At 53.8% G+C, this 14,154-nt stretch overlaps 1 protein-coding gene across 1 annotated transcript in view; it reads right to left on the bottom strand.

Annotated features, from left to right (window-relative positions):
• Positions 1–1,467: 1,467 nt before the first annotated feature.
• The window catches only part of PADI1 (peptidyl arginine deiminase 1), a 35,583-nt gene continuing 22,896 nt past the window's right edge, over positions 1,468–14,154 (bottom strand). Inside the window, exons 10-16 of the mRNA XM_063105711.1 lie at positions 14,040–14,147; positions 12,405–12,556; positions 7,553–7,697; positions 6,479–6,572; positions 5,369–5,448; positions 4,377–4,502; positions 1,468–1,701 (exon numbers count right to left, since the gene is read on the bottom strand). Of these exons, the coding sequence (XP_062961781.1) occupies positions 1,468–1,701; positions 4,377–4,502; positions 5,369–5,448; positions 6,479–6,572; positions 7,553–7,697; positions 12,405–12,556; positions 14,040–14,147 (939 nt within the window). The remainder of the gene's footprint in view (positions 1,702–4,376; positions 4,503–5,368; positions 5,449–6,478; positions 6,573–7,552; positions 7,698–12,404; positions 12,557–14,039; positions 14,148–14,154) is intronic.

Raw genomic sequence — 14,154 nt, 5'->3', positions numbered from 1 at the left:
GGGGCTCAGGTTAGAGCAGGAGCTGGCAAATGGGGTTCCCAGGACCTTCTGAAAGGGGAGATCAGGTTTCTACCCACCCCCTTTAACCATAGAAGTTCCTTTGTTTGCTAAGTGTCCCATGGCTAAAAGAGTGACAGTGGCTGGCTCAATCTCAGGTCTCACGAGAGGCCACCAAAAACCCAGACAGGCAGAGGCCCAGGTGCCAACAGCCCCAGGATGGCCCCACAGGCAGTGGGGGAAGGTGGGCAGGCTGGCTCCCTCCTGCCCAAGGCTGCAGCCCAGCCAAGCCTGTCTGCTTGTGTTTGTCCTGGTGACCTCACCCAGGGCTATTAACCTCCCATGACAGCTCTGTCTTCCCTGCTGTGGGAGGGGACACGGGCCTGCCATGGGGGTTTACTCACAGGTGAAACCCAAGCTCCGTTCAGGGTCCCCAGGCTGCTGGGAGAGACCAGGAGAGCCTTCCCCTCCCACCGCCTGCAGAAGGAAGGGGACTAATTAAAGACTATTAAAGGAAATTAAACCCCACCTTCAGAGATAACCTAATGGTCCCCCTCCAACATCTGGGCCCCCCCGCTACATCTGGAACAGCCTGCTTCCTTCAAACCCAGAGTCCACAATCCAGAGCCCAGGAAGCCCGGGACACAGAAGGCCCTAGGCCCTGAGATCCAGCGGTGTGCATTCAGCCTTCTCTGCCATCCTGACCTTGTCCCCTCCTGCCCAGTCATCCTTTGTGTGTCCTCAGGCCTCACATTGGCCTCTCAGCATTTTCAAGCCGGAAGCAGCCAGCTCTCATAATTAAAGCCCTTTCAAGTAGGTAACAAGCACGCTTCTGAGGACCAAGTCAGGTATTAAAGGGTTTTTTTTTTTTTTTTTTTTTTTTCTTTTTGAAATAGGCCCTCGGATGCTGGGTTTTCCTGTCCTTGTTTGGCTACATACAGCTGAAGGGTGCTAAGGGTCCCAGCCTGGGGTCCCCTTTGGGAGAAGGTAGCTGGTAGAGGAAAGAAGGTGTCTCTGATCCCCCTTCCTAGTCTACGAGAGCCAGAGGCAGCCTGGAACTCGGGCCCTCACGCACGGCGCAGGCCATCAGGCCCCATTCCTGGTGCAGACACAAAGCCAGCATCCTCATGCTCCAGGGAGGTTTCAGGAGAGAGGAAGTGGCGTCTGCCCACCAAGGCCACTCACAGCCATTCTTGAACTTGCTAAGGCTGTGACTGTTTCCAGAACCTCTGGGGACCGTGGGTAGGAAGAGGAGAGGGAAGAAGGAGGTCAGGCCTTCTTGGATGAGGATGGGTGACATCAATCCCCGTGTCCCGGTGCCCACAGTGGCCAGCACGTTTGCAGGCACTGGGAGGTGGGGGGAGTGCCAAGGCTCCCTCAAGAGGATGGAGGCCAGGAGGATGTTCCTTTCCCTCACTCTGGCAGGGTTCCCCAGTAGGAGGGCAGAGAGGACAGTGGCTGGGAGCGGGCTCAGTGCACCATGTTCCACCACTTGAAGGGAAAAGGCTTCCGGCGCACGTTGGTGCCGCAGTGGATCTCCCCAAGCAGCTCGTGGTAGAACAAGTAATCATCAATGAAGACACAGTGGAGGCCCAGCGGCTCCAGCAGGGACCGCACTTTGTCCTCCAAGCAGCAGCGGCCGTTGATGATGGGCCCAAAGGGCTTGGGGATGCCCAGGTACTTGCCCAAGACCACCATGTTGACCTACAAAAGAGAGAAGGCAAGACGGAGGCTGGATTGTAAATGGTCTATACACGGGGCCCCGTGTGGGCTCTGGCTACTGCCAACCCATCCGCAGGGCCTGTCCGTCCTCCCCAGCAGTCCTGGGCCACCAGGACTGAGACTCGCTCAAGAACTGGGATCTATGAAAACAGAGAAGAAACAGATTCGCCAGAAACCGATTTGCCATCGGAAGGAGAATTAACAACAGCCAGGGCTGTCAGTAACATACACAGTAACTTCATATGAATCAGATCGCCCCTTCCTCCAATCAACATTTTCTTCCATCTGTCACAAAATTGTCATAATAACAATTTTGTTAGAATAAGAGATTTTACTGTCATCTGCTGGAAATTTATACAACAAATATGCACATCTACAAGGCCTGCGGTGTGAATGTCTTCACAAGTGTGGTGTGCTTGTTCAGTACGCAGCTTGCTCAACTGTCCTTGGCAGCCTTGATAATTGTTACCATTTATTGAACATCTTCTATGTGCTAGAGATATCATCACTAAATCTCACAGTCTCCCTTTGAGGCTGCGACTTGGACAGGTTAAGTAACATAATCAAGGTCACACAGCTAGAGAATGGTAAGACTAAAATTTGAACTTGGATCTGACTCATGCCAAACCCCATGCTCTTTACACCTTGCCAGAGTGTCACACTCTGGCCACCTGTGGGGTTGAGGAGTTGGGAAGGGGCTGGGAGCCCGTGAGGACACCTGAGTGTATCTCCAATGGCATCTCTGCTTCCCTTAGTTGTGGACCTGGGCTTGGTGCCCTAATGCTGGAAAAGGTTATTACTCTTGATGCAGGGGTACAGAGGTTTCTTAGAGGAAATGTCAGCCTCAGATTGATGGCAAGAGGTCATAAGGAGCTGCTATATAGAAGGTGGTCCTGGATAGTCTCAGTGTTGAGTGAGCTGTCTTGGACTCTGTGTCCTCAAACTCTCTGTTCCCTGGCCCCCCGCCCTCAAGTCTGCCCCACAGGACTGTCCACGGCCAGGACCAACATGAAGCTGGAGGGTCCCATGGGCTCAGTCCCATGGCCTTGGCCCTGAACTACCTAGTTGCCCACTAATGGGTCAGGACATGCTGGGGTGGGGGTGGGGCATGCAGGGGGACCAGGTCAGGGAGAGGAGCAGGAGCCGGACTCAGGACCACAACCAGCCGGGTCTCTGCTTCCTCCTGAATGAGGAGTCAGGAGGTTGGGGGGCTGGTCCCAGCTCTGCCACTCACTCACTGTGTAACCTCAGGCAATCACCCACTCTCCTTATGAGGGCCTCAGTTTCCCCATCTGACAGATGTGGGGGATAACTGAATGTTCCCTAAGGGCCCTTCTTAGTGAGGGCATACTGGGATCTTTTAGCAAAGCCTGGACTGAAGCTAGGAAATTCCCATCCTTCCAGCAGGTGGAGGCCAGGCCACAGCCCAAGGAGGGCTGACTGAGGTCATGGGCTCCAGCCTAGGCCCTTCCTCCACTCCCAGCCAGAACCAGAGCCAGGGAGTCCCTTAGAGTTTTGCCATTTAGTAATGCAGCCACTAGGCACACGTGGCGATCTAAATTAAAATTAAATTGAAATAAAATTAAAATGTCTGTTCTTCATCCACATTAGCCACATTTCAAGTGACCCGTAGTCACATGCGGCTCAGTGGTTACCATACTATATTGTGTAGGTACAGAACATTTTCATTATCACAGAAAATTCTAACAGACAACGTTGCCTTTGAGCAGTGATCTCAATCAGGGGCAATTTTGTGCCCCAGGGCATTTTTGATTGTCATGCTGGGGGGCTCCTACTGGCATCTAGTGGGTAGAGGACAGGGATGCCTCTAAACATCTGACAGTGTGCAGGACAGCACTGCAACAGAGGTTTCTACAGCCCAAAAGAGCAATAGAGCTACAGAGTTGAGAGATTCTGCTCTCACAGTCCCTACCAGGATCTAGAGTTTGGAATCCCACAGTGAGAAGCTGGAAACAAATGCATGTCCTCCACACCTGATCCCAGGATTCACTTCCAACCCTTGGCTTGTCCCACAAGAGGGATTCAAGCTAAAGACCCTATCTGAAGAGGGAGAGTCTACCCCCAGCATCTTTTCCCAGGGGGATAATGGGCACCTTGGCCAGGCCTGCAGTGATAGCATCGCAAAGGCCCCTCCCAGGTGACACGCAGGTGAGATCATATCTGCTCATCTGCCTGTCAGCTGCCTGGTTAATGACAGCCCAAGAGGACACCGCCTGCTGCACCTGCCTGATTCAGGAGCCCCCCACCCCCCCCACCCCCCCAAAGAGCAGCAAGCGGGCCAGGGTTGGGGACAGAGCAGGCAGCTGAGGCCCAGACACAGAAGCCTCAAACACCTGGAACTAAACTACACTTTCTTTTTCCATTTGGGTGAAAAAACATAAGAGCCCTTGGTTGGGGGGTCTGTCCTCTGCACCGTAGGGTGTTTAGCAACACCCTGGCCTCTGCCCCCTAGATGCCAGCAGCACCCACCTCACTGTGGCAATAAGTGCCCCAGGGGGCAAAATCACCCCTGGTTGAGGACCAGGGGTGCACAAAACAAACACTGGGGAGGTCCACAGGCCCTGCCCTTGGACAGGGAGTGCTTCTCCTCTGACCCCAGGGGACCCCCAGCAGGACCCTGCCCAAGGGACTCTCACCATGTCGGGGAAGAAGGCTTCTGCGTAGGCACCCTTCATGGAGAAGAGCTGGGGGATGTCCACAATGTCACTCTCGGCCAGGCCCAGCTCCCGCTTCAGCACATCACGGTTCCAGTCGATGCATTTCTGGGGGCAGGAGGAGAGGCAGCGGCCCGCCCAGGACGAGGAAGGATCTAATGCTGGCCAAGTGCCTACTGTGTGCTGCTGGGCCCGTGCAGAGCCCTCTGTGCCCTCCAGCTCCTTTGAGCCTTACAACAGATTAGTACAATAGGAGCCATTGCTATTTCTAGATGGGGAAACTGAGGCTCAAGTGACCAGCCCAATGACACAGAGCTAGGAAGCAACAGAGCTGGGGTTTGGACCCAGGCAGTTTCTGTTTCCAAAAGTCCTTGTCACTACAACACACTGTCCCAGCCATAGCTACAGAGAGGCTTACGCTCCTGCCCCATCTCAGCAGTTTAGGGGAAAGTGCTGGGCACCACTGGGGAAGACAAAAGGGCCTCGTCCCATTTACTGAGCACCAACTCTGTGCCAGGCCCTGCACCATGCATGTGGTAGGTGCTGACCTTGGGGCAAGCCCTGCCCCTTCCTGAGACCCCGTTCCAGCTGCTCTCCTCTCTGGATCCCTCTAACTCCCATCCACCCTACCCCTCATCCCCACAGGGGCCCATTTCTCCACCACATCTCTCTCATTTCACCAGACTTTTAGGATGAGAACTCAGACTTGCTTCCATAGAAACAAGTCATCTCCACAGAGCAGGGCCATGTCTCCCTCATCGGACTGGGAGCTCACTGAGGGAATGGCTCTGTTTCTTCCATCAGATTGTGGGTTCCCCCGAAGGCAGAGGCTCTGTCCTACCCACACATCCCAGCAGCCCCAGGGCAATCAGAGGCCCAGGGTAGAATCTCCCACCCACCCCAGCAGCTCCTGGGGCTGCTTCTCCCTGGAAGGTGGAGGACCCCTTAGAGCAGCCGATGGTCCTGCCCCTCACCTGTACATGGAGACTGTCATTCTGGAGGCGTCTGTCCGCTAGCATCTCATTAATGGTTCTCTTTGCCTTGTGTCTTAACCCTGCAAGAGAAAGACAGTAAATGGGCCCAGGGAGTACTGCCTGGGGGCCACCTCGGGCCTGGGGCTGCATAATCCAGGCCAGGGTTTTCCTCCCACCTCAGTGCCAAGGTCTGAAGCTGGGATGGAGAAAGCCAGAGACTGGAAACCCTGATGGGAGCAGGCTCTGGCTGCAGGTAAAACCCAGTGATGGATCAAAAACCCCTTGGGAAGGGACTCCCGAACTCAGGGCCTAATAATTATGGCACAGCTACCATTATTGAACACCCACCATGCTCTGGGCACCCTGCTTAATTTATTATTCATCTTTAAAACAATCCTAGAAGGGGTTAATTATCACCTCCAATTCAGAGAAGAGGAAACTTAGGCACTGAGAGGTTCAGAACACACCCTTGGCTGATCCCACAGCCAGCAAGTGGCAAGACCAGGGTTTGAGCCCAGGCCTATCCATTTGGAAGACTGCACCATATCCCTTCCGATGCTCATTCCTCAGGTGGCAACACTGAGGCCTGTGGCAGGGAGAGGTCTGTCAGTTCCCAAAGGAGGTCCTGCCTAGGGTCCCTGGCCACCACACCTGGCTTCTCCTCTCACGCCGAGACCCCGGCCCTGCTTCTCCCTGGCCGCATAGCTCTGGGCAAACCACTTCTCCTCTCTGAGCCTCAGTTTCCTCCTCTGTGAGAAGGGATAAAGAAGGGGGATGGGAGATCAGGTGGGCCAGAATGTGAACGTGCCTGGCACAGTCTGGCATGTGGGCGCTCATGGCTTCGTGTTCCTCTCCTCTTTCGGGGTATGGCCCAGGAAGCAGCCCACCCATCAGAGGGCCTGCGGCAATCCGCTGAACGCTTGGCTTCCCAAGAAGGGGAGAGCCCTTGTCTTAACCCCCTCATGGGGGTGTCGGGCTCTGAGCCAGCCAAGAGATCTGCAGATGGAGGGGCTATACCCAAGGGCCCAGCCACAAAAGGTATCCACCGTGCCCAGGGCTGGTGATGACAGGGCAGGGTCCCCGGGGGGTGACCGGGTCATTGGCACTCACCATCAAACTGGGCCGCCTCCCCGTAACCCTCCTTTCTCTTCTCTTGGAAGAGTTTGAGGCAAGCGCTGGGGCTGGCCAGGAGCAGCCGGAAGCCCTGGCACAGAGGGAGGGAAAATGGCTCAGTGGACAGGTTCCCCGGATATGCAGGAGACCCCAAACTCAGGAGGGGCCTGAATTCAAGAGCCAGGTCATGCCCAGGACTCCGCTCTCCTCTCAACCTCACCCACAAGCCACAGAGAACTGCTGTGATTCTCTCAGTCCTCCGAGCTGGTTCCCACCTCTGGGCCTCTATCCCTGCTCCTCTCCCTGCCTGCAGGCCCTTCCTCACTTTGCCCACCAGGGAACTCCGATTTCTCCCTTCAAGACCCACTTCCGGTGTCTCCTCCATCACTGACAGAGGGAGAGCTTTGCAGATACTCCGACTGCACCCTGTACCTGCCCCTGGCAGAGCTCTCACTGTTCGGGGCTATAACCACTGGGCACTGAGAGGCCTCACCTCCTGGGCTGCTTGTGGCCTGAGGGCCATGCCCTCCCTGGTCACCACTGCAAGGCGGTGGAGCTGAGTGGTGAACGTGGAGGCCCAGAGCCCACATCTGGATTTGAGTCCTACCCTGCCACCTGCAGGCTGTGTGAGCTTGGGTGAGTTAATGGCCCTCTGAGCCTCAGTTTCCTCACCTGTAAAATGGGGGCAATAATAATAACACCCACCTCATGGACTTGTTGGAGGGTTAAATGAATTAAAACATGTGGAGTGTTTAGCACATGGTAGGTGCTCAGTAAATATTACCAATTGTTATCAATGTCATTCCTGGCTCTTGGCTGAGGGACTTGGGTCCAAGCAAACGCCCAGTAAGTGTGAGGATGAGTGTCTGAGTAGTGAGCAAATGAGTGCCTTCCTGGCCTGAGTCTCTGGCCTCCTCCAAGAAGCCTTCCCTGATTAACATGGCCCCAAGGGTGCCCCGACCCAGAGCTCACCCTGGACTCAGGATTGAGCTGATTCCAGGTAGCTTTGCCCTGGCTCATCCCATCAAACCAGGTAGGGGCAGAGGTGGCTCAGGTGGGAAGGGGACGTACCTTTTGGTCAGAGGTGGGCACAAAGCTCATAAACTCATCCACGTGGCCCACAGAGAGCCAGTCTGAGTACAGCTCCACGGGCGCCTGCACCTGCTGGGCCTGCAAGAAGTTCCGTACCACCTTGGCCATCTGCCGCCCACCGGACCTGGCCAGAGAGGGACGGCAGGCAGTCACCTTCTGCCTACTGTGTGTGGGCATCCTGCAGGCACTTCACGTGCACCCCCACAGGCCTCATGAAAACCCTGAGTTGGTCCTCTTCCCAGAGGGGGAAACTGAGGCTCAGAGAGCTGAAAAGTGTCAGGGCTAAACCTTTCTGATTCCAAGCCCAGCAATTCCAAGCCCAAGCCAAGGCCAGGGGCATCAGTGGGGCTAGGGTAGTCATGCCCCAAGAGGAGATGGGGTTGACACGCCACAGGTCAGGCCTGTGCCAGCCCAGGGGGTGCCCTCTGCTCACTGTGCCACTGCCACAGCACTGCCCAAGGCAGGGTGTGGTGGGTGGGTTCATGTCAGGTGCAGGCCAGGACCCGCACAGCCCCCGGGTGCTCCCAGTAACACGCCGTCTATCCTGGCCTTCCCAGACTGTCCACTCTTCCCTCACCCCAAACACCCTCCTCAAGGCCAGGAAGGTCCTCCTGACAGCTGGATAATCAGTGGCCTGTTCCTTTCCCAGTCTCTCTCCAATTTCACCCTTGCTCCCTCCCAGTCTAACCAGAGGGAGGCTTTAAATACATCAGATCATATCCCTCCTCTGGTCAAAACCCTGACATCACTCCCATTTCACTCACAGTAAAAGCAAAGTTTTTACACTGACCTGCACAACCCCTACCAGCCCCATGACCCCTCTGCCCTCTCTCCCCCAACCCGCCTCTCTCCTCTTCCTTTGCTCCAGCCCTGCTGGCCTCCTGCTGTCCCTTGAACACACCAAGCACATTCCAGCTCTTCTCTCTGCCTGGAATGTTCTATGTGGATTCTTCTCTCTACCAGGACTCACTCCACTGGCCCCATGGCTCATTCCCTCACTTCCTTCAAGTTCCCCTCAACTCTCCCCTTCTTTCTCTATGAGGCCTTTGAAAATTGCAATAACTCCCAACACCCACCCCAGCTTTATTTTTCTCTACAGCATCTGGCACCCCCAGTATATCTATATCTTATTGGTTTATCGTCTCACATCCCACTAGAGTGTAAACTCCATGAGGGCAGGGATTTTTGTCTAAGTAGTTCACTGCTGTACCCCCAGCTCCTTGCACATCATAGATGCTCAAAAAAAATTGTGAACTGCTGTGTAAATAGTCTGCAGTCTACGTACACGTGACTATGCCACACACGAAGACGAGAAGGGTGACTTGGCAAGCAGCGACCAAATTCAACGCTGATTTCAATTTTCGCAATGGGACCATGGGAAATGCTTTTCTTGTATTTTTGTTATTTTAATGTAGTGCTGGCAATTTTAAAGCATTTCTTTAAAAACAGTGAGAGGGTGGGGAGAAGAGTTAGACTTCAGAAGTTGTTCACGAGAAGAAAGCAGCAGGAACACAACCAGCTATAAGGTTGGGTTCGGGGCAGAGTCCCTCCTTGGGAAGCGGTGGATGGACGAGATGACTCCCGCCCTGGGAGGCATCGGACCTGGTCCCTAAGTCATCATCAAAGCTGCCACCAGAGGGCAGAATTGCTCCAAGAACGTTTTAAATGTGGAGCGCAGAGGGTGCAGAGACAGATCAGGCATCTGCTGGGCACCTACTGTGTGCCTGCCTCAGGCTCCTTCCATTAAATACTTTGTTCAGTCCTCGTGTTAACTGTATAATATACATACAGATTGCAGCTCCAGGTTACCCGAAGTCCACTCTGCCGAGCTCTCTGACCTTGCTCCCCACCACGCCTCTCCGCACTCCCTCTGCTCCAGCCCCACCGGCCTCCTTGCTGTTCCTCTAATGTCTCTGGGCAGGATCCTGCCTCAGGGCCTTTGCACAGGCTGTTTCCACTCCCTGGAACATTCTCCTCCTAAAAAGCCACATCTCTAACTCCCTTATCTCCTTCAAGGCTTTGTTTAAATGTCACATCTGACTGAGGCTCCCTCCATCACATGTACGATTGATGTGCTTGCTACGTTTGCTTACTGTTTCTCCCTGCTAGAATGCATGTAGCTTTTACTCACTGCTGAGGTCAGAAGCCAAGGCAGGAACACAGGACAGCAGCCTGAAGTGCTAAATTTTAGTTTGGGGCCCAAGGAGAAAGACCTAGATTGACTGTACCACTAGCTTGCTGTGTAGTCCTAGGCAAGTAGCTGTCCCTCTCTGAACCTCAGGGTTCCATCCGTCCGCCGAAAGTCTTATTCCTGATCTTGAACACAGCCAATGGCAGCAGGCAGGAGGCCCACACTAGAGACCTCTCTCTTTCCCAGCCGGGCTTCTTGATCTGTGCCTGGGAGTTCTCAGAACAGGCCCCCGTAGCCTTGAGCTGAGAGGAGGTTCCCAGTTTGACCCGCTAGTTGGTGAAGCTGGTGGGGTGGGTGGGGGATGCAGTAAGGGTGTACCTGTGTTGCAGTGTCTTGGGGCAGGAGCCCGGGCCAGAGAAAAGAACCAAGCACTTGGGGAAGAGAGTCCCTTTCCCTTCCTGAGCCTGCATTCTCTGAGCCCTTTGCCCCTGAGACCCAGTTCCCAGGCTGCTGGTGGGGAGAACAACATCACGAGGCATCTGAGCAGAACGCTTGCAGGCTCCCACACCCTCCCCTACCTGGACCTGCACAAGCCCCTCCTGCCTGAGATGTGACCAGTGCACCCTGCCCACCTACCCGCCCCCTGTACTGCCTCTTTCCAAAGCTCTTCCCTGGAGCCACACTTTCCCTGGACTCCAGCCTTTCGCCTGTGCTGTTCCCTCTGCCCAGAACATTGGCTCACTCCATCTGCCTTGCTCCTTTCTTCACCTGCTAAAGTCTGTTCATCCTTTATCATTACTCATCTGTGTCATTGCTGCCCCTAAGAAGCCTTCCTTGACACCCCACATTGGACCATATGTGATCCCACTGGGGTATAATGGCTTGCCTGCTTGCCTGCCTCCCTCAGCAGACTATAAATGCTTGAGGGCTAGTTCCTTGGTCATTTCTATATCCCCAGCATGGGGCCCCAGGCCTGGCATAGAGAAAGTCTCAATAAATATTTATTGAATTGGTAAATGAATGCATGAACGAGTGCACGTAACTTTCCTGGGCCTCAGCTTCCTCATCTGTAAAATGGGAATAATAATAGTCCCAATCTCTAGAGTTGTCATAAGGAATAAATGAGGTAACCTGGGAAAAGCGTTATGTATGTGGCACATAGTAGGTGATCAACAAATTTTGTCCTGTGAGTTCCAACCCGCTTCATAGCAGATCCACTGCAGGGGGCCAGTTGAACAATATCTAAGCATTCAGACAGAAGGTGGTTTAATGTGAATTCTTTATACCCAGTAATGCTGATTATATAGCTAGGACAGGGATTTTATCAGACCCATTTTACAGATGAGGAACTTGAGGCATGGAATATAAAATAATTTGTTCACTTAAAATGTGTCTGTCTTGTCCACTGGTATACCCCTAGAACCTCTGATGATGCCTAACATGCAATAAATATTTTTAAACGAATTAATTGAGCACCTACTGTGTGCTAGGCACCAAGGTTAGTTAACACTGGTTAGGTGACATACCCGAAGTCACATGGCTGGTAAGTGGCAAGTCCAGGACTAGAACCCAAGTCCACCTGATTCCAAAGCCTGTGCTCCTTCCTCCTGGGTGTCTCCCAGTCACAGAAAGACTGCCTTGAGGCCTCACCGCCCTTCAGCTCCCAGGGTTGTGGGCAGGATCCGCCCCCACAGTAGTGTCTGGCATGAGTCACTGCAGGGTGAGCACACTCCTCTTGCCCTGGTCAACCTCAGCCCCAGGCACCAAGCCTGCATACCCAGCTATGTGCCTGGGTTGCTGCCTGAAAGCCTGGCCTCACCTGATCCAGAGTCCTGAGGCTGCCAGCTTTACCATGTGAGGCTTGTGACCTTCTTAGCATTGCCTGACTCCTCTGGGCCTGAGACGAGATGGTCAGCCAGGGTCTGAGGGTCAAGTTGGAGCACACCTGGGCTCCATGCTAACCCCCCACAAATGGGAAGGTGACCTCCGGGCCTTGTGGCATGTGTAATGTCCAAGCAGGAGGCAGGGGTCCCCACCAGAATCCTACGCTGCCCACCTAACTCCTCAGGTACCTGCAGGCAGGGTGTGGACCCATTCAGAGGATTTAGCAGATACTGTCACCTTTTGGAGCACTAAGCCCTAAATACCTTGTTTCCTGCCCATCATGGCTGTCCAGGGCGGGACCCACCAGGTCACTTCTGTCACGCTGGTATCCTGGCCAGTCACTCACTCACCTGCAGCCACCTGCCCTGGGAACTCGGTGACCTCTGGGCCCTTTCCAGCCATTGTTGGGGCAGCAGCTATTTTGACTTCCTACTGGGAGAAGTCAAGAAGTCCATTCCCCTGCCTCTGTGCCAGATTACACATCACTCCCTAGATCCTCCGATTTTTCAAGAGAAGCCAGAAGTCTGGCTTTTTATATGAGGCCTCCTGATACATATATTTAATGTGGGTGACTAATGAAGCTCATAAAATTAGGTAGGTCAAAAGACTGCAGGCCACTAGTTTGTGAGTTTTCTCCCAAGATGCTGCGACCTGTTAAATGGTAGATTCTAGAACTCTGAGTCTGATTCTAGGCTTCCACGCAGGAAATGAAGACCACTCTTCAGACTAGGGAATTGTATTCGTGATGAGGGGACCCAGAGTGTGGATGCCGCGGTGGGTCCCTCGTCCCGCCACCCTCCTGCCCCAGCCTCTCACCTGGGGAAGCTGCTGCCAATAAGGATCCGGCCCAGGGGGTACTCAGTGCCACCCACCGTGACGGGTGGGCTGACGTCCAGGTTGCCAAAGGAGTCAAGGCTGGAGGGGCCCGAGAACGGGATCTCCCGGGTTACGTATCCGAAGTCAGGACCCTAGGGAGGGACCAGCAAGACCCCGCCCCAAGAAGGAGGGGTCAGTTAGGACAGAAAGAGGCAACTCTGGAAGGGGGGATGAGGCTGGGGGCTCCCACTTCCTGGCTCCTCATGCCTGAAAAACCACCTCTTTCCACTTTTTACTAATTACTCTGAGCACTGTGCAATTAAAGTGCAAGTCGATAAGTGAAAGATATGTAGACAATTCCCAAATGTTTGGAAATTAAGGAAACATGTCTGAACAACCCAGGGGTCAAAGAATAAATCAAAGTGAAAATTAGACAATATTTTGAAGTGAAAAGTAATTAAAACATGGCATGTTAAAGCCCGTGGGACAGTGGGGACACAGCTCTATGACGGAGTTGCTAGTGCTCTAAACACATGTGCTAGGAAGAGAAAAGTTTGAAAAATCTTAGCTCCCTTGTCAAGCTATGAGAAGAACAGCAAACTAAACCCGGAGGAAGTAGGTGAGAAATGAAAAAGATAAAAGCAGAAATCAGTGAAAAATCCTCCAGCACCTACGGTTAAGCCTGAGGCTTGGGGTCAGTCAGGTCCCCAAACAGCACACTGCCCCTGGTTGACGCCTCACCTTGCAGGGCTCATTGTCACCTGACCCCTCCAGGCTGGGGTGAACGTCCCTCCTCTGTGTGCCCACAGGCTCCAAGCCTTCCCCATCAGAGCTCCCATGTGGACTGGCACTGTCCCACCGATGGGGGACGGTGGTGGGGGACTGGGAGCAGGGAAGCAGGCAGAGAGTATGGGCCCACCTCAAAAGGCAGGGCAGCCTAGTGGTTAAGTGCGCAAGCTATGAGGCAGCCCCTCTGGTTTGGCATCTTGAGCCGCCACTAACTTGCTGCATGGCCTTGGGCAAGTTACTTAACCTTTCTGAGCCTCAGTTTCTTCATCCATAAAGAGGGAATAATAATAGCACGTATTTATAGGATTTCCCTGTGGATTAAATGAGGTAACCCGTGGAAAGCCAGGGGACAGTGCTTGGAACTCAATACATGATGGCAGGTGCTGCTGTTGCCATCCTGTGCACAGGAGGTAGCACAGTGCCTGGCACAAAGTAGGTGTTCAGGAAACATTTGTTACGTGAAGAGAAGCCCTAGCTCTTAAAATGAGAGTTGTAAGGGCTCACTAAGTGTGCGTTCCCTTCAGAAGGCAGGTTGGTCCCCCTACAGCAGATCCTTCTGTTGATTCCCTGTTGAAGAACAGGCCCCTATATCTAGGAAAAGTGCTGTCTTGCCCCTCCCAGAACAGGGGCAATTGCCTGCTTTGCATGTGATTTGCATATCATTTGCATCTCCTGCCTGAACCTCCCCCTGACTCCCCAGTATGCTGACATCCCACCTCCTCTCGCCTTTTGCCCCAATCTTCCTGGTCTCTGGGCCCTAAAGGACCAGATCCAGATGAGACTTCATGAGGGGCTCCTATAGGGGGAACTACTCAAGGGTTCCCCGCTCTGCCCTGTGCCACATACCAGGATCTTCTTATAGGGAAAATCCCTCAGGCCTCTGTTACGGGGGGAGTCAAAGACCACAGGGAAGGATTTGTGAGGGGCCTCAATGTAGCCAAACTCCATCTCATCCTGGGAG

This window comes from Cynocephalus volans, chromosome 8 (assembly GCF_027409185.1).
Source record: "Cynocephalus volans isolate mCynVol1 chromosome 8, mCynVol1.pri, whole genome shotgun sequence".
Classification (NCBI taxonomy): Eukaryota; Metazoa; Chordata; class Mammalia; order Dermoptera; family Cynocephalidae; genus Cynocephalus; species Cynocephalus volans.
The sequence above is the reverse complement of the archived record's forward strand: the minus strand, read 5'-3'. Positions and strand labels throughout refer to the sequence as shown.